This window comes from Pteropus medius, unplaced genomic scaffold, assembly GCF_902729225.1.
Source record: "Pteropus medius unplaced genomic scaffold, Ma_sr-lr_union100, whole genome shotgun sequence".
Taxonomy (NCBI): domain Eukaryota; kingdom Metazoa; phylum Chordata; class Mammalia; order Chiroptera; family Pteropodidae; genus Pteropus; species Pteropus medius.
The window spans coordinates 24227250-24248388 of NW_024340692.1; the positions used below are offsets into that span (position 1 = coordinate 24227250).

The 21139-nt window shown below is 38.7% G+C and overlaps 1 protein-coding gene across 7 annotated transcripts in view; it reads left to right on the top strand.

Annotated features, from left to right (window-relative positions):
• The window catches only part of TLE4 (TLE family member 4, transcriptional corepressor), a 144051-nt gene extending 125427 nt beyond the window's left edge, over nt 1-18624 (top strand). For all 7 annotated transcript variants that reach the window (XM_039846159.1, XM_039846221.1, XM_039846292.1 and 4 more), the window contains 11 exons: nt 293-346; nt 832-984; nt 2212-2344; nt 2698-2891; nt 3387-3463; nt 10877-11126; nt 12230-12477; nt 13896-14043; nt 14486-14636; nt 15006-15082; nt 16854-18624. In XM_039846159.1, the coding sequence (XP_039702093.1) occupies nt 293-346; nt 832-984; nt 2212-2344; nt 2698-2891; nt 3387-3463; nt 10877-11126; nt 12230-12477; nt 13896-14043; nt 14486-14636; nt 15006-15082; nt 16854-16961 (1593 nt within the window). In that variant the 3' untranslated portion in view covers nt 16962-18624. The remainder of the gene's footprint in view (nt 1-292; nt 347-831; nt 985-2211; nt 2345-2697; nt 2892-3386; nt 3464-10876; nt 11127-12229; nt 12478-13895; nt 14044-14485; nt 14637-15005; nt 15083-16853) is intronic.
• Nucleotides 18625-21139: the final 2515 nt, after the last annotated feature.

Below are 21139 nucleotides of genomic sequence, written 5' to 3' on the forward strand. Positions count from 1 at the left end.
AAAAAAACCCCAAAATTAAAATTTTCATGTGAAACCTTCCAACTTTAAAATGGAGCTACTTACCAATTGTTTTTAAACTGTAAAATGGAATCATCATATTACCTACCTCAGAACTTCATCACGAGGATTGAAGAACATAGTAAAAGTATATTGTAGACTGTTTAGTACTGTTTGGTGCAGTTCATTTTTATGAGACGTGAGGAATTAGTCTGAACTTATCTAGGGTAAATCCAGCCTTTTTTTTTTTCTTTTTGCTATGGGAGGAAATAATACTTCTTATTTGTCAATGCAGGACAGTGATGGTGAGAAGAGTGATGACAACTTGGTGGTTGACGTTTCCAATGAGGTATATCTGTGGCTCATTTAACTTCCTTTTCTTACCCAGATCTAACAGTGACTAGTGTCCTAACAGTTACTATCCACAGTGTGTTCTTAATTTCTAAAAGGATTTACCTGAAAATTTTACGTATTACCGATTTTACATGTTACTGATCCTTTTGTTATTGCTCTTCTTTTTTATGATGCACAGGTGTGTTTTGCTACCAGCCATGAATGCACACTAGACATCCGTGGTTAGCCTACAAGTCTCACAAGTGACTTGCAAATTTGTAGAATTCTTGTTTTTGTTTTAAATAAATACTAAAATTTTGTAATGTTTTCTTCGACCTAGATACTGTATATTTTCTTCAGTGATTCAGTGAGACTTATCTATTCTAGGACATTTGATGCTTCTAAGCTGTTAAATACTTTTGGCTAGAAACACCCTCACCCAAGTACTCCAGCATTATGAATGCACTATGCTATATTAATATCCGAGATGTTCCTTTATAGGATCCATCTTCCCCTCGAGGGAGCCCAGCACATTCCCCAAGGGAGAATGGCCTGGACAAGACTCGGCTGCTCAAGAAGGATGCCCCAATCAGCCCAGCCTCAATCGCATCCTCCAGCAGCACTCCTTCTTCCAAATCCAAAGAACTTAGCCTTGTAAGCAGTTCTTTACCATCTTCTCAGTGTTGTTTGTTTCAGGGTGGTTGGCTTTGATTTTTTTTTTGAATTTTGTATTTTTTACATTTTTCTGTAAGACTTGTATTTCCAAATGTATGTATATTGTTCAGCATTCAAGTTTAATCGACAAAAATATTTCTGGAACACAATATTGTCAGTGATGGATGTTTGTTTTGTGAGTCTTTTTGCAAGGCTAGGGGAAGGGATATAGGGAAATTGACTGAAACGTATCTTAGTGGAGATGAAGAAATACACACTTGGGTTACAGAGATGATTTTGTCACCTGTGGTTTATGGTAAATTTAGTCTTTGGCTTGGGTGTGATTTTGTTGCTGCCTTTGTTTGAATTACCAAGCTATATATTACTGTGATAATTTTCCCTTGCTATCTAAAAAGTAATCTGTCATTTACCTTGACTCACACCACAAATCACAAATGCAAAATGAAACTGCTTGCAAGTCAGGATAATCTCCCTATCACTCCTTCTTCTGTGGCTGTGTAATTAATTGCATTTTTGTGTGGTGTGTCTTCCTTTTTCCTCACAAGTTATTTCCTTAACAAATTCAATTTTTAAATAACCTTTTGAATTCACAGCTTAAAGGAAAGAAAATTTGTCAGTTTATCTGCAAATTAGGAGGATATGTCTGACAGAGGGCTAGATTAAGTTTTCCTTTGTTTTCTTTTGGCCTTTTGGCCTTCTTTTAATAGTAACTCCTCTGTGCTGATCTGTAGGACAATTCAGGCTTGGATCTTTTCTAATGGGACCTTTTAACCAGGAAGCCCCTTATAACTTGAACAATCCACAAGAAGCCCAACTCAAACCACTCAGTCTTAAATCAAAGCCACCAGCCAGTGGCGGTCATAGTCAGGATGCATGATTTGTCGGCCTCCGTCTGACTCTAACCAGTTTCCTGGAAACTGGTTACTCTACCCTCAATTTAGCTTCAGTATATGTCCTCCTGAACATTGGTTTTGTGGTCTCAGGGAACTCTTTTTTCTTTTCTTTTTTTTTTTTTTTTTTTTTAGCTTTTTAACTAATGAAAATAAAGGCCTAAGCTGAAGAACTTTTTCCATTTTTTTCTTTCCTTTTTTTTAACCTTTTTAAATTTAAAGCATCATTGTTATTAAACATTGTTTTTAAACATCATCGTTAAAACTGTGTTCTAATTGCCAGTGTATTTTATTACATTATTACATTTCTTGTTAGAATGAAAAATCTACTACTCCTGTTTCAAAGTCTAATACCCCTACTCCGCGAACTGATGCACCCACCCCAGGCAGTAATTCTACTCCTGGACTGAGGCCTGTACCTGGAAAACCGCCAGGCGTCGACCCCTTGGGTTAGTAAGAAAAGCGTTTTTCTACATCTTTATGTTGCTGGTTTTTAAAGAAAGTAAAATGATTTAAAGAAGGCAATTCATTAAGAATATTAATAAAAGTAGCATTGAATGGCTGTTTCACAGTTATTTAACCCAAACCAAACACCTGGCATGTATCACGTCTGGCACATTGCGTTCAATAAAATAAGGTGGATGAATGAACCTTGATGAAGGCTTGAATGAATTTTAAGGATATTAAAATCAGCTTATTCAAACCATTAATCCTTTTTTTTTAATATATGTCAGAATGTCTTACGTCATTATTGTTTCCTATGTTCTTGGTTTTGATTTCTTCTTTCCACTTTGGTCTGTAGCCTCAAGCCTGAGGACCCCAATGGCAGTTCCTTGTCCATATCCAACCCCGTTTGGGATCGTGCCCCACGCTGGCATGAATGGGGAGCTGACCAGCCCTGGAGCTGCCTACGCTGGACTGCACAACATCTCCCCGCAGATGAGCGCAGCAGCCGCGGCTGCTGCTGCAGCTGCCGCCTACGGGAGATCACCAGTGGTGTGTTTGTGGGTTTTTACAAAATAAGAATATTTCAGAGTGCAGAGGATTGTCATACATATTCTTTTAATGAAGTTTTTATAATTCGAGTTATTTATAGCATGTATTTATAAACTATATAAATTATATATGTAATTATATATGAGATCTATTTTCTTTAGTAAGGTGAGGAAATTTCTTTTTAATTTAGTGTTCCATTAAGAGAATTTTAAACCTACAAAAGTATAGCAAATAGTATAATAATATAGTGAACACTGTTTCCATCATGAGCATGAATAATTATTAGTATATTTTTATGTCTGTGCTACTCTCAAATATGTTACCATTAAATCATAAGCATCCTATCATTTTATCAATAAATATTTTTGTATATATTTCTAAAATCTTATTTTTAATGGATCTAGTCTCCTAGGTTTTAGAAAATATATTGAGTAGGATGAAATAAGTGAATGTAACTGTGTCTGTTTTTATTGTTTTGCTTGGGATAACTTTTAGGTTGGATTTGATCCACACCATCACATGCGTGTGCCAGCAATACCTCCAAACCTGACGGGCATTCCAGGAGGAAAACCGTGAGTACCTCTGCCCTGTGCTCTCTGTGTGCCAGGCCCTGTCCATTTAGACTTTGAGTACTGCTAGACAGTATGGGGGAGTTCCACAGCTTGTATTTTTTTCCTTGCAAAGTATTTTCCATTTTCTCTTAGCACAGGAAAGAGGTAATGAAGTGGAGTTTTGTGTTTTCAATTGAAAATCTTGAGCTTCTAATATGGAAATGCAAATTGCTGAGGCATCTCCAGCAGTCAGGTTTTCTCTATGTCTGTTAACTGTTTTCAAGGCAATTCTTTTGTTGCCTTGAAAAAAAAAAAAAAAAGTCTTATATGCAAACGTAGATGCTCAAAATTTGAGCATGTTGGGAAAAGACATGCCAAACTTCAAAGACTGAAAAAAAAGAAGTATGGTTTTATGCTCATTTGTGTTTCTGGAAAAGGTGGCTTGCTCAGTTGGCTTCATGTCTTAGGAGCTGGATATTTGGAGTCCTATATTCACAGTTCCCTTGAGTCATGAAGGCAAAACACAAACACATCCTGATCTCACCATATCTCATTCCACATCCCTCATTTCAATCTAGTGTACCTTTTGATTATTACCTATGCACAAGTTCTCTCTGCTGTTTGGCTTCATCTTCCCAGATACAAAGACTTTATTGTAAAATAACACTGGTTTTTCCTTTAAAATGTCAGCTTGCTTCCTCCTTCCTCTCTTTTGGGAAGCATCCTTTCAGATCCTCCCTGCCTTATGTGTTTTTTATTCTCATTGCTCTTTCCATTGGCATCCTCTCTCACCATACACATGCTGCTTTCCCAGTCGCTAGTGCTTCATTATCTGCCCTCTGCTTTTCAAACTTGACATTCAGGTGCTCGCTTCAGCAGCACATATACCAAACTTGACCCTCAGTAGCAGCTAGGTCTCATTCTTTCTATGGCTTACCCGCCTTGGGGCATTTGCTCTTTCTGATCCTTTCTGCACACTTTTTCTGTGGCCTGCTATCTCACTTCAGGTCTCTGTTAAAATGTCACTTACGAGCATTATGCCCTGACAACCCTATCTAAAATAGTATCCTTCTCTTCTTTTTTCCCTGTCATTGTCCTTTTTCTGTTCCTTGCCTTTTTCATACTTGTCTAGAGCCATTATCTGACTCTCCTCACTTGAATATAAGGCCCATGATAGCAGAGCTGAAGAACTCTGCTTATTCACTTATAGAAGTAGCTCCAGTACCTCGTTCAGTACCTAGTTCAGTACTTAGTTCATAGTTCTTGATCACAGTACATACCTATTGAATGAATGAATGAATGATCTCTCTCTTCTCTAACTTCCCATTGCTTATTTATTCACTTCTTTACACTCAGGAACTTAGTTGTTACCCTTTTGTTTCCTATGTGTCCTCTTTCTCTCTCCAAGTTGCCTGCCCCTCGGTATTACCATTCCTGACCTTCACATTCCACTTGGTATGTCAAACTCTTGGTCGTTCCTTTTGTAACTTCTCTACAGACTCTACCCTTAACTTCCCTGTCGGATCAAACACAATGTTTGCTCCATAGTCAAGTTGCTCAGTAAATACTTGACTGATTAATATGGAAGGCAAGAAAATCAGACTTTGAGTTCCTTGAGAGTTGAGGGTATAATCAGTTATCATGCAATTCTGTGTACTTATGTGTGTTCTACAAAAAGTTGTTTACTGACTGACAAGTCTTATTGAACAAGAACTCTGATGTATTTGAAAGTTAACGTTTGGTCTGTTTCAAGCAGCGACTAAATAATAAGGTCAAAGAATTAGTCAAATAACTCAAATACCTCCAAGTTTCACATGAAGCTTTGGGGTTGGAGGGGTTCCTTTGGAAGAAGCATCATCCCGTGTACAGTTAGCACAGTTACACTTAGTTATCAGCAGTTACACCCACAGCTATAGCAAAACCACCGGAGCAGATGTGGTGGTGCTTCTCATCTCAGCTGCTGCCCAGAGGCCACAAGGGGTGAAAGTTTGTTAGATGTATTTAAAGAAGCAACGACAACCTTTGGGGTTTGGGAGTTTAAGCTAATTGAACTATTGTAGAATCACAGCTGGTCTGATTCCAGCGGTGCTTTTGCACCTCAAGCTGAGCTTCCTTCCTCTCCCCAGTCTTGAGTCTTGACTCTCAGCATTATAAAAATTTTGAGATCCTTTTTGTTGTTGTTGTTGTTGTTGTTGTCGTCGTTGTTGTTGCGGGGGCGTTGGTAGGTTTGGAGGATGGTTGAAGATTTTTGTTTCTGGGAGTGGTAGAGTCACACCTGATGCAATTGACAAATGACACCAGGAGTCCCAAAGAGAATCCACAGGGAATGGCTTCTGGAGTGAGACAGATTGAAGTTTGATTTTGACTTTGCCAGTCAACAACTAGGAAGAGAGTGACTTTATACAATTTTTTAACGTTTTGAGCTTCATTCGGCTTATCTGTATAAACTAGGGCTGGCACCTCCTGATGAAGGCATGAGGATGAAATAAGATAATATATGTTTAGTACCACGTTTCTTTCATGGTGGCTATTCAGCCAACTAGAGCATTACTTTCTATACAGCTTTGCCCCAAGGTTTTATCTGTTTTTCAACCTCTTAAATAATAGAATGTATTATAGGGGACGGAAATGGGCCAAGAAGATTAGATTGAGTAAATTAGACTACATGTTCTTATTATTGGCATGTTTTTATATAACAGGGCATCAAGACATAAATTCACATTCACATATAGAGATAATATACTTTCACTATAGATTTTTACAGAAAGATTATAATGATGACGTTCTTCAGATAAGATAGAGAATTTTGAAACTTTGTGTTGTGTATATATTTCAACAGAAAAACTATATTTTTTGTGTGCTAGAACATAAATCACCTGAAGGTCTTCCCCACCATATATATTCACAGTGTAACTGCCTTTCTCCAGAAAGACTTAAAAGAGTTGAGCATCTCTGTTCTAATTATTTTTACAAAATGAATTGCTGGATATTATCAAAAATTTTAATTAAATGCATGTTCCAAACTAATGAATAGAATAGCATTTATTTGATAATTCGCATTGGATCCTCTTGTCTATTCTGGTAAATTAGCAAGGATTCCACTCAATATGTAATTGGAATGACAACATAGTTTAATTTTAGCATAAGCCAAAAATCGACTTTGTTCCTCACCTTCCAGCTCTTCCAACCACTTAATATGGAATCATTGATGAATAAAGGAATCCTTGGGTTAAAACCAATTTAGAAATTACCCAGATCATTTCACCTCATTCTTTTAGAGCCCTTGTTCTCCTGCCCCCAGAATTATTTTTCCATCTTCCTCTTGTTAGTGAAATCCTTTCATTCTCTAAAATCCATCTCTATACTGTCTCTCATGAAACATAAGCCTTATCGTTTTCTTTTTGACCACAAAACTTCACACTTTGCATCTTCCACATGGTATTATAGTCACATACTTTTCTCATCACATTTCCTAGATTATAAGCCATTTATGGGCAAGGCCAGTGCCTTACCTGATACTGTATTCTTAGCACGATACATAAGAGTATGTGGATAGGAAGTACTTACTGAAGCGTTTAATTGGGTAGAAAAAGAATAGCTCTTCAAGCCTGAGTTTCTCTGATTCCTAGAAAGGTTGGCTTTTATTACTTATTTTAATACTTTCTCCTATGTACACATCAAAGAGTTCGTTGAAATCTGATAATAAGTCCATACTAGAGCTTTATTTTTTTCTGGTTTGTGTATCTTACATATACTTGTAGCAAACAGAAGGCCACATTATTTATTTAATGCAAGTAGGCGCTTGAAATTCTTAAGGGAGTTTGAGGAACATAGTAGGTGTTCACAGAGTGGTTGTGGTTGAGTCGAAGAATGTCCTGCTGAAAACCTTGAAAACAATTGTATCTGGTGTCTTAACTATTTAAATTCTTTAGGCGCTTTAAAAACCACTTAGTGACTCTAGAGGAGAAAAGGGATGTCTTTTCAAGTAAATTATCATTAAGAATGTGTAATACTATCTAAACTTGGAATAACCTTTCTTTCCCTTCCTTTAAAATGTAGTCTTCATGACCTCTTAATTGCTAAATCAATTAGCCTTTTTTTTGGTCATCATCCCTCAGAATCTCAGCCTTTTTTTACAAGCATTACTGTCTTCCCCTCCTGAGCTGACACCTGGCTCTCTCTTGAGGGGACCCCTCCACCTGCAGCCCTCTAAAGGGTACCCTTTTGTTTATTTCACACCCGTGATTCTCAGGGCCAGTGGCAAGAGTGATAAAAGCTGTGTCTCCCCTAGCCCCTACTTCTCCAGTCTCTTCTAGAATTGAACTCTTACTCTTTTATGAAAACTTTTCAGGCTCTTGACATTGGACTCTACCTGTTCTTCCACCTTGGGGGAATTTTCCCAATTTATTAAAGACTTGACACTGGCTTAGGGTCTTCCTCCCCACAGAAACTGCCATCATTCTGGGTGACTCTAGTGTTCACAAGGTCAACTACCCACTAACCTTGTCTTGGGGCTTGGTCTACATCACCTCTGGTCACCAAGTATCCTATCCAATACAACTTTCTGTACCTTCACCTAGACAGAGAGATTTTTGAATTGCAAATCTGTTCCTAGCCCTCTCACAGTCTCTTGAGCCCTAGCCACTGGCTTCTCCCCTAGATTACTGCACTAGCCTCCTGACTCGTTTTCCTTCTGTCATTCTACCTATAATCCATTCTTCACCCAACAACTAGAATGATCCTTTATTACTGAGCCATGTCATGCCCCTGTACAAAAGTCTTCAGTGACTTCTCATTCTACTCAGAATGATATCCACACTCCTCATCACAACCTATGAGTCCTTTTTTAACATAGTCCCTGCTTCTCCTGCCTGTCATGCTCCACTGAGCACACTCTGGCCTTCCTACTTGGTTCTGCTTCAAGAACTTGGCATTTGTTCTTCTCTCTGGCACCTTCCTCCTCCAAATGTGCAAGGCCCCTGTCCTTCCTTCAGGTCTTAGCTCTGTACATCTTTAGTCTCTTATTTGAATGTGTGTATAAATAAAATAAGTGTGTGTGTGTGTGTGTGTATGTGTGTGTGTATGTATGTGGTATATAAAAGAGAGATGGCATTTAACTATCATTGAGTTGACTTATTTACCCGCTTACATGGTATCTATTTTTCCTTCTAGGGTATCAGCTTTGAGGATAGAGACCTTGTCTGTCCTCTTCACCTCTGAGTCCCCCAGCACCTGATGGTACCTGGCTCATATTAGGTGTTTAATAAATATTTTCTGACTAAATGGATAATAAGCATTCTGTTTCAACCTGGCCTTCAGTTTGCTGTACTCTTCATCCTCATATCATCTTCCTCTCTTTGCCTAGGAAGTTAATACCCATTCTTTATATTGCAGCCCCATTGCCATTTTCCCTGTCCCTCTCACTCTGTCAGATTCCCAGAGAATTGTGGCGTGTGCACTATTCATCGCATTGACTAGCTGACATTTTTATATTTATTTATGTGAATATCTTACTAATGAATCTGCCTCTTGGCCCACCTGCTGCCCTCCCCTGGGCTGTAACTTCAAAAGAACAGGGGATATGTGGGTTTTTTCTTTCTTTTGTATCCCCAGTCCTATTAGCATGGTGTTTGTCACACTGGAGTAACCAGGAAATATGTGTTGAGTGAATGAATCTTAGTAAGTTGTCTTATAATTAACCATCTTCTCTCCCTTTCCACTTTATTCTCCGCTGATTATCTACCTTCCTGACTGTTCTTACTGGCAATTCCTTAAACGTAAGCACTCTCTTTATTTATTCTGCATTTATACTACTCGTGGCATACTCTGCTCCAGGATTATTCTTTCTTCTTCTTAGCTTTAACTATCAATTCTTCGTCAGTGACCAGACCTTAATCTGTCTTACCTGACTTTTCTCCTGAATCACAGTTCTCAACTTCTGGTTGAGCTGTTTGGGTTCCCCTATGCCCTCAAGTTTAAGAAAACTGAATCATTTACGTCCTGATATGAGTACCCTTCAGTTATACTTCCCTGTCACCTTCTATTTTTACTGAGGTCTACCTAGTCATCTGGGTTGCAAGTCTTAGAGTCCTCCTTAGTACCTCTCTCTCTCAGGTCACACATCCAGTGTCTCTCCAAGTCTATTGATTTGACCAAAGAAATACCCTACATCTGTTGTTTCCCTGGTTTTCCACCTCCTTCCCCCTCAGCAAGTCTGACATGTTTCTTTTCTTCTACAACCTAGTTCCGAGTCTTTCTCTGTAGTCTGTAGAGAAAGAGAAAGCCATCTGCTGTATGGTGCCTGTGTCTCCTATAGACACATGCATGCTTCATCCTTCGTGGGGCCCCTCAGTAATGGGCCTGAATTTTGATGAATATGACTAGCCTGTAGATTTTTGCATTAAGTAACTATAAACTGTTTTAATTTGATTGTAAAACTTCTCCACAGTTTGGACCACACTTCTATCCTTTGTGTACCCACAAATGCTCTTTCCTAAACTTCTCTCATAAACAGAGCACGTTCTAAAGCTCCGTGCCAAAACAGAGTGACATCATTTCCAAAGGGGCTGTTGCCTGTGATACCCTCAAGACAGGCGTAGCTTCTCCCACCTACCACTGACATCTCTTGCTTCTGGATGTAATATAACAGCCTCACTCATCTGTTCCCTGACTCCAGTGCCCTAAGAGTAGTAGAGATGTCTGTTGAAGGATATTCTCTAACTTAAGTTGCATTTCAGATAAATGCTTCACAACTGGAGGGTTGTCCCTGGAAATGAACTGGAAATGAATCTGTTGATAAGCACTCACAGTTGGGCCTTTGGGGCAGTCACACAGGATACTTTTTTTCGGTTCTAATTCCATTTAGAATTACTAGAATTTGTTATTGTCAAGTCTGATAAGATTTTTTTTTTTTTTTTTTGGTGGCATATCATCATTTCACCATCTAGACCTGGAGACTCTTTAAAGCTTCATAGCTTCATAATTTTGCCTTAACTGATCTCTGTTAGTAAGTCACTTTATTGGAGTGAAGTGATCTGTAGGTAAAAATCTCATCACAGCCTTCTGTATCACCCAAAGTAGAAGGCAACACAAATTTGCAGAGTGCCCAGAAGGAGTAGGTACTATACTGGACATTGACTCTCTTGTTTAATTCTCTATGAAGTATAAGTAGCATTCTCTCCATTTTAAAGATTTTAAAGGTTCAGAGAAGCTAACTACTGATGTTACATAGTGGCTAGTGAAGGGTTAACCTGAGATTTGATCATAGATCTAGCTCTATGACTCTTAAAATCATGTCTTTCCACTGTACTAGGTAAATTTGACTTGTTTGCAAATCATAAGTAGCACTGAAAATGTTTTGTTTCATCTTATTATGTTGATCAGTTAAATAATGTTTTTTGCATTTCCCTCTTTTTTTCCTCTTTACTGCCTTAGAGCATACTCCTTCCACGTTACTGCAGATGGTCAGATGCAGCCTGTCCCTTTCCCCCCTGACGCCCTCATCGGCCCCGGAATCCCCCGACACGCTCGCCAGATCAACACCCTGAACCACGGGGAGGTGGTGTGTGCAGTGACCATCAGCAACCCCACGAGACACGTGTACACAGGTGGGAAGGGCTGTGTCAAGGTCTGGGACATCAGCCACCCCGGCAATAAGAGCCCTGTCTCTCAGCTCGACTGTCTGGTGAGTGAACATAGATGGACAGGGCTTAGACCTTCATTCAGAAAATAGGACGGCATGGTGAAAGGCCTGGATGTACGAGCAAAACACAGTATCGATCCCAAGTGGGTAGTTGTTTTCAGTGGTTTGCGGTCTTTCACTTGGAGATTTAGAGTGCTGATGAGGAGGTATATCTTCCAGTTCCTTAAGGTAAAATGATCCAGTTCTTCACATGGCACGTGCACCAGGACAGTTTTCATTCAGCCTGCTCAGTGAGTGCTTGGGAACAGGAAAACCATGTTTTCCTATCTGATAGAGGAGTGTAAGACAACTTAAGAGCCCACGGTAGTTTCTGTGAATGTACCTAAAAATCATAATCTGTCACATTGAGACAGGAGTAACTTAATATTTCATGTGGCAAACATTAGATACTGCCTTAGCTGTTTCGTGGATATTTGTCCTTGAGTTATTTTGATTTTCTTTCTTTAACCAGCAGTAGGACTTTTTCCTTCAGCATGATGCTAGGTCAATTTAGTATTATAAATGGACAAAAGACTCCCATGATCTCATGAGCTAAGAAGAAATTGTTTTTTCTGTCACTTAACACTTCTTGAATCTGTCTTACCTTCAGTTAATGCTGCTTAGTCAATCAACCCCATGATGCCCTTTTGCCAGGTAATGCAGGACCAGGTAAAAGGAAGTGACTGTTAGGTCTCTTTAACTCTCTGTTTCGGCTGCAGTAGCTGGACCTTTCCCCAGCCATGTGCAGTGTACCAGATCCCAGGCATGGCTATTCCAGGGTTGTGAGGGCTGCTGCCTTAGCATGCGCATACACACAAGTAACTTAGGCAGCTGGTTGATTTGATGGTGGTGGGAGTGGATCTAGATCTTTGCATTTACATGCTAATTAAGATTGAATATCTCAGGATTAAATTTTGTAGATCAAGTTTAAGTACTTCCCTAATTTCATGTAATTTTCTAGCATTAATCCACTTAATCATTGTCATAAGTAAAAATGGCTCATTAAAACCAGGAGGGAACACAATACTTTTATGGATTTCTGCTCTCATGTTAATGCTGTTTTCCTTTCCTCATGAGTAATTTCTTGATGGTTTTTGTCTCTGTAGAACAGGGATAACTACATTCGTTCCTGCCGATTGCTCCCTGATGGTCGCACCCTAATAGTGGGAGGGGAGGCCAGCACTCTGTCCATTTGGGACCTGGCCGCTCCAACCCCACGCATCAAGGCAGAGCTGACGTCCTCGGCCCCCGCCTGCTACGCCCTGGCCATCAGCCCCGACTCCAAGGTCTGCTTTTCCTGCTGCAGCGACGGCAACATTGCTGTGTGGGACCTGCACAACCAGACGCTGGTGAGGTGGGTCAGCAGGGCTCCTCACTGAGGCACGAGGAGGAGCCGATTTTATCACGTTGCGCCTGAGATCTTTGCCTGTGTCTATCTAAAAGGTGAAATGTAGATGCCAGAAACAAACTATTAATTGTAAATCTTATTTTCTGCATTATGTGAACTTTATCAAATGAGGAGGTTGGTTTTTTTTCTTTTTCTTTTTTTTGGCATTATACTAAGTATCACTAATTCAGGTTTCAAAAAATGAGGTCACTTTTACATAATTAATGTACATAAGGTTCCCATGACCTCATGAACTCGGTAAGCATCTGTAATTGCCATCTGTGCTTGCTAACAAACCATCATTGTCGATGGACACTCATTGAGAGGATTTACAGTGTATGGAGTTATTCTTGGCGCCATTTGTATCTGACACATTCCTTCCTTCAACAAATGGTTATTGAGCACCTACCATGTGCCCCCAGGTGTTGTGTTTTGTTCTCTTCACCCTGAAAAGGTCTGGATTATCTGTAGTCCCACCTTTAAGGATGGATAAACATAAATAAGATACCTGTTTAGAAATGAGATTATATAGGATTGGTGTTGATAGGTAAAGTTCTGAAACAAGTCTCCAGATATTAGCACCTGAAAGAGCAGTGAGCAAGAGCTATGATCTGCTAGAGGGTGTGAGAAGGTTATAATTAAGCCTAGCTACAAGTCGGGAGAGGTGTGCAAGGAGAAGAGGCTTCTACTGTCTTGTCTGTCAGTAAGATAATTTATAGGACTGTGTATGATTCCAAAGACAAAATAGTCATCACTTTAGTAAGGTGGTTATGAGGAACTACTACCATCTTTTCTTCCCCGCAATGTCTTTTCTGTAGTTTACCAACTCCCGAGGTACCTGAGTTACCCTGTTTCTTTCTGTGTGTCTTACTTGAGAGCATGGCCTCTTGGTCTTACGCAGCCGCCTACAGTTGCATTGTTGCTCGCTGGAAGAATTTGTTCTGCTCCCTGCACCCAGCCCCAGAGCTTCGTAGAAGGGAAATACTCCTTGCTTCCTCTTAAATTCTCTTCTTTCCTCATATCACAGTGATCGAATAGGTCTCAGAATATATCTTTGATTTGTTAACATACATGTTGCTGTGTGTTTTATTTCAGTTGAAGATTTTTTTTTCCATCAGTTATATTGTGTTTTAGTGTAAGAGTAATTTCAAGTACTTCCTAAGTGTTCACAGATAAACAAAATGTGTAGGAAATTCAGCATATTAATTAAATTGTAATCTCTCTACGTATATGCTTTGTTATTACTTTGAATAATTAAAAAACATAATAAACCAAAATAAAATCTACAAATATGGCCTGCAACTAAATTGATTGCTGAGAAATTCTAAAATGAGTTCACCTAAAAACTAACTTCAAGGGTTTTCCCTCCATTTTAACATTTTCAGGCAATTCCAGGGCCACACAGACGGGGCCAGCTGTATTGACATTTCCAATGATGGCACCAAGCTCTGGACGGGCGGCTTGGACAACACAGTCAGATCCTGGGACCTGCGTGAAGGAAGGCAACTGCAGCAGCACGACTTCACCTCACAGGTGTGTTCTTGTGTCTGTGACATTTCAGAAGAAATGATTTTTTGAAATGTATTACATACTTAAGGGACAATTCCTTTATCATGTGACAAAGTCACTTTTGACTCTGGATTAGGTAGCTGAAAATTTCTTTGTTTTCTGTCAAGATAAAACAATATATATTTTATAAAGGATTAAAAGATCTCATTTAAGTTTTAGCTGCTTTTTATTTCAAAGTCCATTACTCTATATATTTGAATTTTACATAATTGATTAGTAAATTGTATTGTGGAGATCTGTCTCATTACTTTGGGATCACCCATTTGGCTTTGATATCTTCCTGAACAAGTCAAATTATCTTGATTTCCTTGATTAGTTAAGTAGTATCTCAGAAGAAACAGTACCTCCTAGTTAAAGAAAGTGTATCCTCTGTAGCCACCATCACTATCACATATTTTAATTCTAGATCTTTTCTCTGGGATATTGCCCAACCGGAGAGTGGCTCGCAGTGGGGATGGAGAACAGTAATGTGGAAGTGCTGCATGTCACCAAACCAGACAAATACCAGCTACATCTGCATGAAAGCTGTGTGCTGTCACTCAAATTTGCCCATTGTGGTAAGCAAGCCCTCTGGTCCATTTTCTGTCAACCAGAGTCATTCCTTCTGTCCTCCTGCTGATTCATTTTAAATCACATCCTTTAGCTCATTAACATGCTAAAATTATATTACTTTCTTATACATGCCTACTTCTCTAATGCCATGTAATTGTTTTGGCATTAAGACACTTTGTCCTTGCATTATTATAAATGACTCAGTAAATGTAGAAGGAGTGGGCTTTATTTTTCCAGTGAAAAGAAACTCTTGTTTGTTGCAATTAGGTGAGTTTTCTGTGAATAAATAAATAGCTTGATGTTCTGTAAAGCAAATCTTGGGTATCTGACAAAGTAACTCAAACATTGCTTTTTTCAAAACCCCTTTCCTGTAGGCAAATGGTTTGTAAGCACTGGAAAGGACAACCTTCTGAATGCCTGGAGAACACCTTACGGGGCCAGTATATTCCAGGTAACACTCAGCCTTCGCTTATTGTGTGTTCACTGCATGGTGTTCATTTAACTAAATTCTCCATGCGGTCTCTCAGATTAAAAAAGCAAGTTAGGTCCTAGGAGGTAGGAGCTAGTATTATTTGCATTACATAGAGTAGAAAACTGCCTGAGGGAGGCTGTGTCACAGCCACAAGCCATGGAGCTGGGGATCATCTCCAGTTCTCACTGAGCCCAGAGCCAAGATGCTGTGCAACCAGCTCTTTATGCCTCAGTCCTTTTTTATATGCTGGGGTAGAGGTTTTATGTCTCTGTGATTTGTGTGTGTGTGTGTTGTTGTTTTTTAAATTTTTGTTTAAAATTTAAGCATTTTACTAAATACTCTTAGTAGTGTTATTTTGATTTTTTTTTTTTTTTTTTGGCCAAAGAATGTTATGGAAATGTTCAATAAATCTTGATTAATTTTATAAACTTTTATTATTCTTCTGTTGACTCAGTAGTACTTTGTAGTTTGTGCGATTATTTGTGGGAATACCAAATTGTAGACATATATACACACAATCTCCTCTGTCTCTTACTGGCATGTGAGAATTTCATAGGCAAGTTTAAAAAGACTTCTCGTTTTAATCTTTTCTATTTAGGAAGTTATTTTTTAGATGTTCTTTTTTTAGAAATGGTATAAGATTTGCAGTTTTCTTGATGAAGTGGGATTAAGTCATCATAGAGTAGATTAGAATTCAGTTGAATCCAAAAATACATAATTTTTAATGAAAATACTACACAAGATAAATAGAACAGAAATCACTGATTCTTGCAATATTGTGGTTCACAACCTTTTAGATGGTCCCAACTGGACTTTTTTAAAAAAAAATATTAGAGTGCATCTTTTGTATTCAGTATAGGGATTATATCTTATGCATATACTGGGTTGTGAAGTAAACTATATTTATTCAGATTTCAGTCAATAAAGTTTGAGAAATGCTGATAGGTTAGCAGCTGCATGTCAGACATTTACTTTTTAGGTTTTCAAAGTCTTGGTTAAAAACCTGTGGGTTTTTTGATTGTTTGTTAGCATAGTTCAGTTAAAAGTTAACAGTGAACCCTTTGTCGTTAGTGCAGTTGAACAAGATATCGAGAACTCAAAGTATGATACATTTTTTCTCTAATTATTGAATCCCTCCATACTTGCAATTTTGTGTTCTTTGTCTACAAGGGGAGAAATTAGGCTTTACTTTAGAAATATTTTACATTTCCTATCAAAAAATATAATGTGTTCAGTCCTCTTGCCTATGTATTAACTTCACTTGAACGTTATGACAACTCTCTAGAGCGGGCAGACAGGTAAGATATCTTTCCCTGTTTGCCTTTGTAAGGAAACTGAGGCTCAGACAGGTTAAGTGATGCATCTGGTGTCTCACAGATCCCCCTGAATCCAAGCCATCTGAGTGAAGTTTAAGGTTTTTCATACTAAAAATACTTGGCTCTTAACTGTCTAGAGAATAGGTTTGAAATAGGGCCTCGCTTCCTCAGCAGAAGTGTTCGCACCACTGACTTGCCTGGCACCTGATGTCCCTGGTGCAAGAGCCTGTAGACTTATGTGGTGAAGTGTCCCTAGGAGGGCACCTGGCTCAGCCACTAAGGAAACGCCATGACTGCCTTTCCTCTCTTGGGCCTGTTAGATCGACAGAGTATATTACGCTTCTTTTTGCCCTAGGTCCTCCAGTTCTGCCTCTCAGTATTCATGGGTTTCTCTTTCAGTATTTAACATTTTTGTATATATGTTTGTTTCCTAGTCCAAAGAATCCTCATCGGTGCTTAGCTGTGACATCTCTGTGGATGACAAATATATTGTCACTGGCTCTGGGGATAAGAAGGCCACGGTTTATGAAGTTATTTATTAAGGACAAATCTTCATGCGAACTGGACTCCCCCTTGTAGCACTTTGTTCTGTCATCCTCCCCCTGCCCCGCATCTAAAACCAACGATTTCTAATACTCATTGCAGTTGTGGCGCTTACTCCCCTTCCTTCCCCCCACTTCCTCCTTGCTGTTGAATTGTGAATACTCATTAAGAACCTGTGATACCAAATCTTCAGCTATCTACTTGGAAGAACATGGAATAACCATCCTTAACAGTGAATGGAATCTTTAATTATGTATTATATCTGTAATATATTTATTTTGTTTAAAGAAGGCTTTCTAACAATGACTGACTAAATAAATCTGTCTGCTCCTGCATTGATAATGAAGATGCGTTGTATTTGATACCCCCCCCCCTTTTTTTGGCAAAGGAGGGGAAAGGAAGGTTTAAAATAATTGATTAAAAATGTCGCTAAATGTAGACTAATGACTGTATAGAGATGTGAAATGTATAATTACATATGGAAGCAATATGTTGCTGTGTTGTTGGAATTTTGTTTTTTGTTTTGTTTTGTTTTCTACTTATTTTCAAGATGTTCAGGAGTTTGAACAAGTAGAACATGACAGGCCACGTCATATTCATTTGAGTCTATTTGGAAAACTTTAACCAATATATCTATAGCTTTAGATTGTATTCGGTAAAAGTAATTGGAATTTTTTTTCTTTTTTTGACTTGTTGACACGCGTCTTTGTAATATGTTTTTAATTCCTTTTTTTATCATAGCATAGACAGATGAACAAATTAAATTTGGCCTCAAAGAGAGAACTTAATCCCTTCTGGATATTTTTTCCATGTTTCTTTGCAAAGGGAGATGTTTATCTTTGGGCGGTTTTGTCATTAGGAGAGATGATGGGCTATTTTTTGGCATGTTCTCTGGAGACCGCGCAGATTCCTCCCGCTGTGCAAGTCTTTCACAAAGCCAGGACAGCAGAGGAGGATTTGCAGAGACCTCCCTCTGAAAACCAGGAAGAACGGACTCCCACCTGGGATGAGGACTTGCTTTCTTTACCTCCGGTTCTTTCCATGTCTTAGTTGGATGTCCCTGAAATGGACACAGGCTGTGCCATTGTGCCAGAAACATTGTGTTATCTTTTATGTTGTTGTTGTTGCTGTTAAACTATGATATGTGACTCCTTTTTTATTATTATTTTTTGTTTGAATGCTTTAAGAATCTTTTAAGTCTGTGGATCTGCTGATGTACAGTGCCTTTGCTGCTATGGATCAAAATCAAGAGAACCGTGTAGATAAACTTTATTGTATAAGTAGAAAATTACTTAATTTCATACTAGAAATGGATGGATGCTGCAAGTTGAAATGGACTGTCCATTGACGTTCCTAATGTGGTAGCAGAAAAAAAAAATGGTGTCTTAAGTGCTTAGTGTTTGATGTCATTAACAGTTTCGTAAAACTCTACAGTGTAGAAAGATTTTGATACTAAACTGTGCATTGTACATAGTTCTAATGCATTGTATTGACCACCAGTACTTCTATAATGGTAGATTGTTTGTGCATTCAGACTTTTAAGCATTAAACATAAATAACTTCTAGTATGCTTATTTCTAATTCTTTGTTTTGCTGGCCTTAGTTTCTTTTTATCTTGGACTATGCCACTCCCAGCTATTAAAAAGTACTAGTTTTATTCAAGGGGGATTAGTGTTTAATGTGGGTTTTTTATTGTTACTATTTTAGTTTTGTTTTTATTTTTACTTTTACTTGAGAAGAGCTGGAAGGAAGAGCGGTAGGTTACTACCAAATACTTTCCAAGTGCCTCTTTGGTTTAAAAAACACTATCGAAAAGTTGTCATGTTACCCAAAGCCTTGGTGCTTTAGAACTGTCCTGTTCAATATGGTTACTACTGGCTGTTTGTGCCTGTTTATTAAAATTAAAAATTCTTGGTGACAGAAAGAAATCTAATTATGGGAGGTGAACACAATGTAAATATATATGTGCCTTAGAGTTAAAATGTACAGCTGAAACTTACCAGATTTCGTTAACCAATGTCACCATTAAAAATAATAATAATTAAAAATAAAGAGCAAAAAAGTAAAAATAAAGTTAAAAATTCAGTTTATCAGTCACACTAGTTAGTGTGGCATTTCAAGTGTTCAGTGTCACATGTGGCTGTTGGCTACCGTATTGGAAAACACGAATTTATAGAACATTTCCATCATCAGAGTAGGTTCTTTGGGACCAGCGCTGCTTTATAGTTAGCCCACACATAACCATTTCCAGCCGTTTGGGTTTGGAAAACATTTCCAACATAATGCACTGAAGTCTTTGAATACACAAGGCCTCTTGGGCTGCTGCTGGTTGGGTGTGAAGATTCAGTATAAGGAGGAGCTTAAAGGCTTCTAAATTCTTGGGACTCAAAAACCTGACACTTTGAGACTTCACCGGGTAGAAGGCCACACAGTGGCCTAGAGTGTGCTCAGTGATCAGCTGTTAAGAGGTATTGACTCTTTACATGCCAAGAGTTCAGCAGTGTTCACCAGTAGTGCTGGAGCAGCACTTCAAATGTAAGTATTATGAGAGCTGCTACATCAGATGATAACATTTTTAAAGTATTTTTAGCTCAATTTCTGTGTATCCTTGTAAAAACTTCTTTAAAAGTGAGAGAGATTGGGAGTGAAATAATCATCACTTTGGCACAAGCAGTATGACACTTGCATACTGCATTTATACTTCAAGAAGGAGAAAGTACCTGCTTCAAGAACTTAAAATGTCCATTTGGTGTCTTATAGGTCAAGTCTGTGATGCCCTTCAGTTTTTTCTAGAGAGAGACCCAAAACATCTATTGTACTGGATTGAAATTTGAAATAAATGCATGAATACACCTACCTTTTTTAAATAGGCATCTATTTCCTCTTACTGTCAAGGTTTTATCAGATTAGATTTTATATCTTTGATACTAATCTCAGGCCCAGATTGATCTGCACGGAGTTGCTTTATGTTGTCGATGTGTAATTATAACTTGGTTTACTATAGATTTTACTCTGTCTTGCAGAGTCTGAAGAACGACAAAGACAGGAATCACCCAGAACCAGGGAAGATTTAGTTGCAATGAACAGGTGGTATAGAACTGGAAGACTGACATGTAAAACTACCAAGAGCTAGGACAAAAAAACCATCAAGACCTTCTGAAGACCGGCGGGTCAAGTAGAAAGTAATAATCTCCAAGATCTCTAAGTTTCTACAGATAACCCACCTCCCTTTTGGGCCACTACTTAGCAAGGTGGCTTTTCGGCCAGTGAGCTACAAAAGATCAGCCTTGTCCTGGAATAGTGAATGCTGAAACTTGATAACTGCAGCCCTGTAACACCTGGTGGTTGGAATTTCACAGCCATGGATATTCAGAAATAATTTCAAACCATCTCACATAACGTTGATATTCTGGGACACTGCAGCCAAGAGTAGGGGAAATTGACATCCCACAGTCAAAGGGCAGCATTCTGGACAGAGGAACAGTGCCCGTGGGAGGCTATGAGGAGCGAGGTCATCAGTGACGCCCTCAGCTGTCAACTCAGCCACTTTTTGTATCTTCAATCTGGACATTATTGCACTGGCATTGTATAACACAGAAAGAAGATGTCCAACAGAGAGTATTTGTCAACTGACATTTTTGGCAGTTGTAAGGAAATCTGTACTGGAATTCCTTGCCCAGCATTAAGCAATTAACAAAATTCTGAAGATGTTGGTACAAAAAAATTGTTTGACATCCTTGGGTGCCCATTTCTGTAGCCACCCAGCCCCTGGACAACTTGTAGAGTGGCATTCAACAAGGAGCTCTGGGGCCTGCCACCCCTCAGTTTCTCACTGGGGCATCAGTGGCTAATAGCCATTCTGTTCTTTTGAGCTAATTGCATTAATTTGCCTATCAGTTCATACTTCCATTCAGAAAAGACAATGAAAATAGCTTATTTTTGGTAACCCGGGCACATAAAAAAACTCTCATGTATTAGAACATTATAATAGCCATGCTATCATAATGGTAGAAACTAACTCTTTTGTTATAAGCTGCTGTTAACATTTTATTTTGCTTTTGGGCTTTTGGCAGCAAGCAACAGACTTTTGGATCCCAAATAGAATTGGGGGTTAGGGGAGGAGACACTGGTCTCTAGTTTACTTACCCCCAGGGAAGGAAATTCTCAACTGGGACCT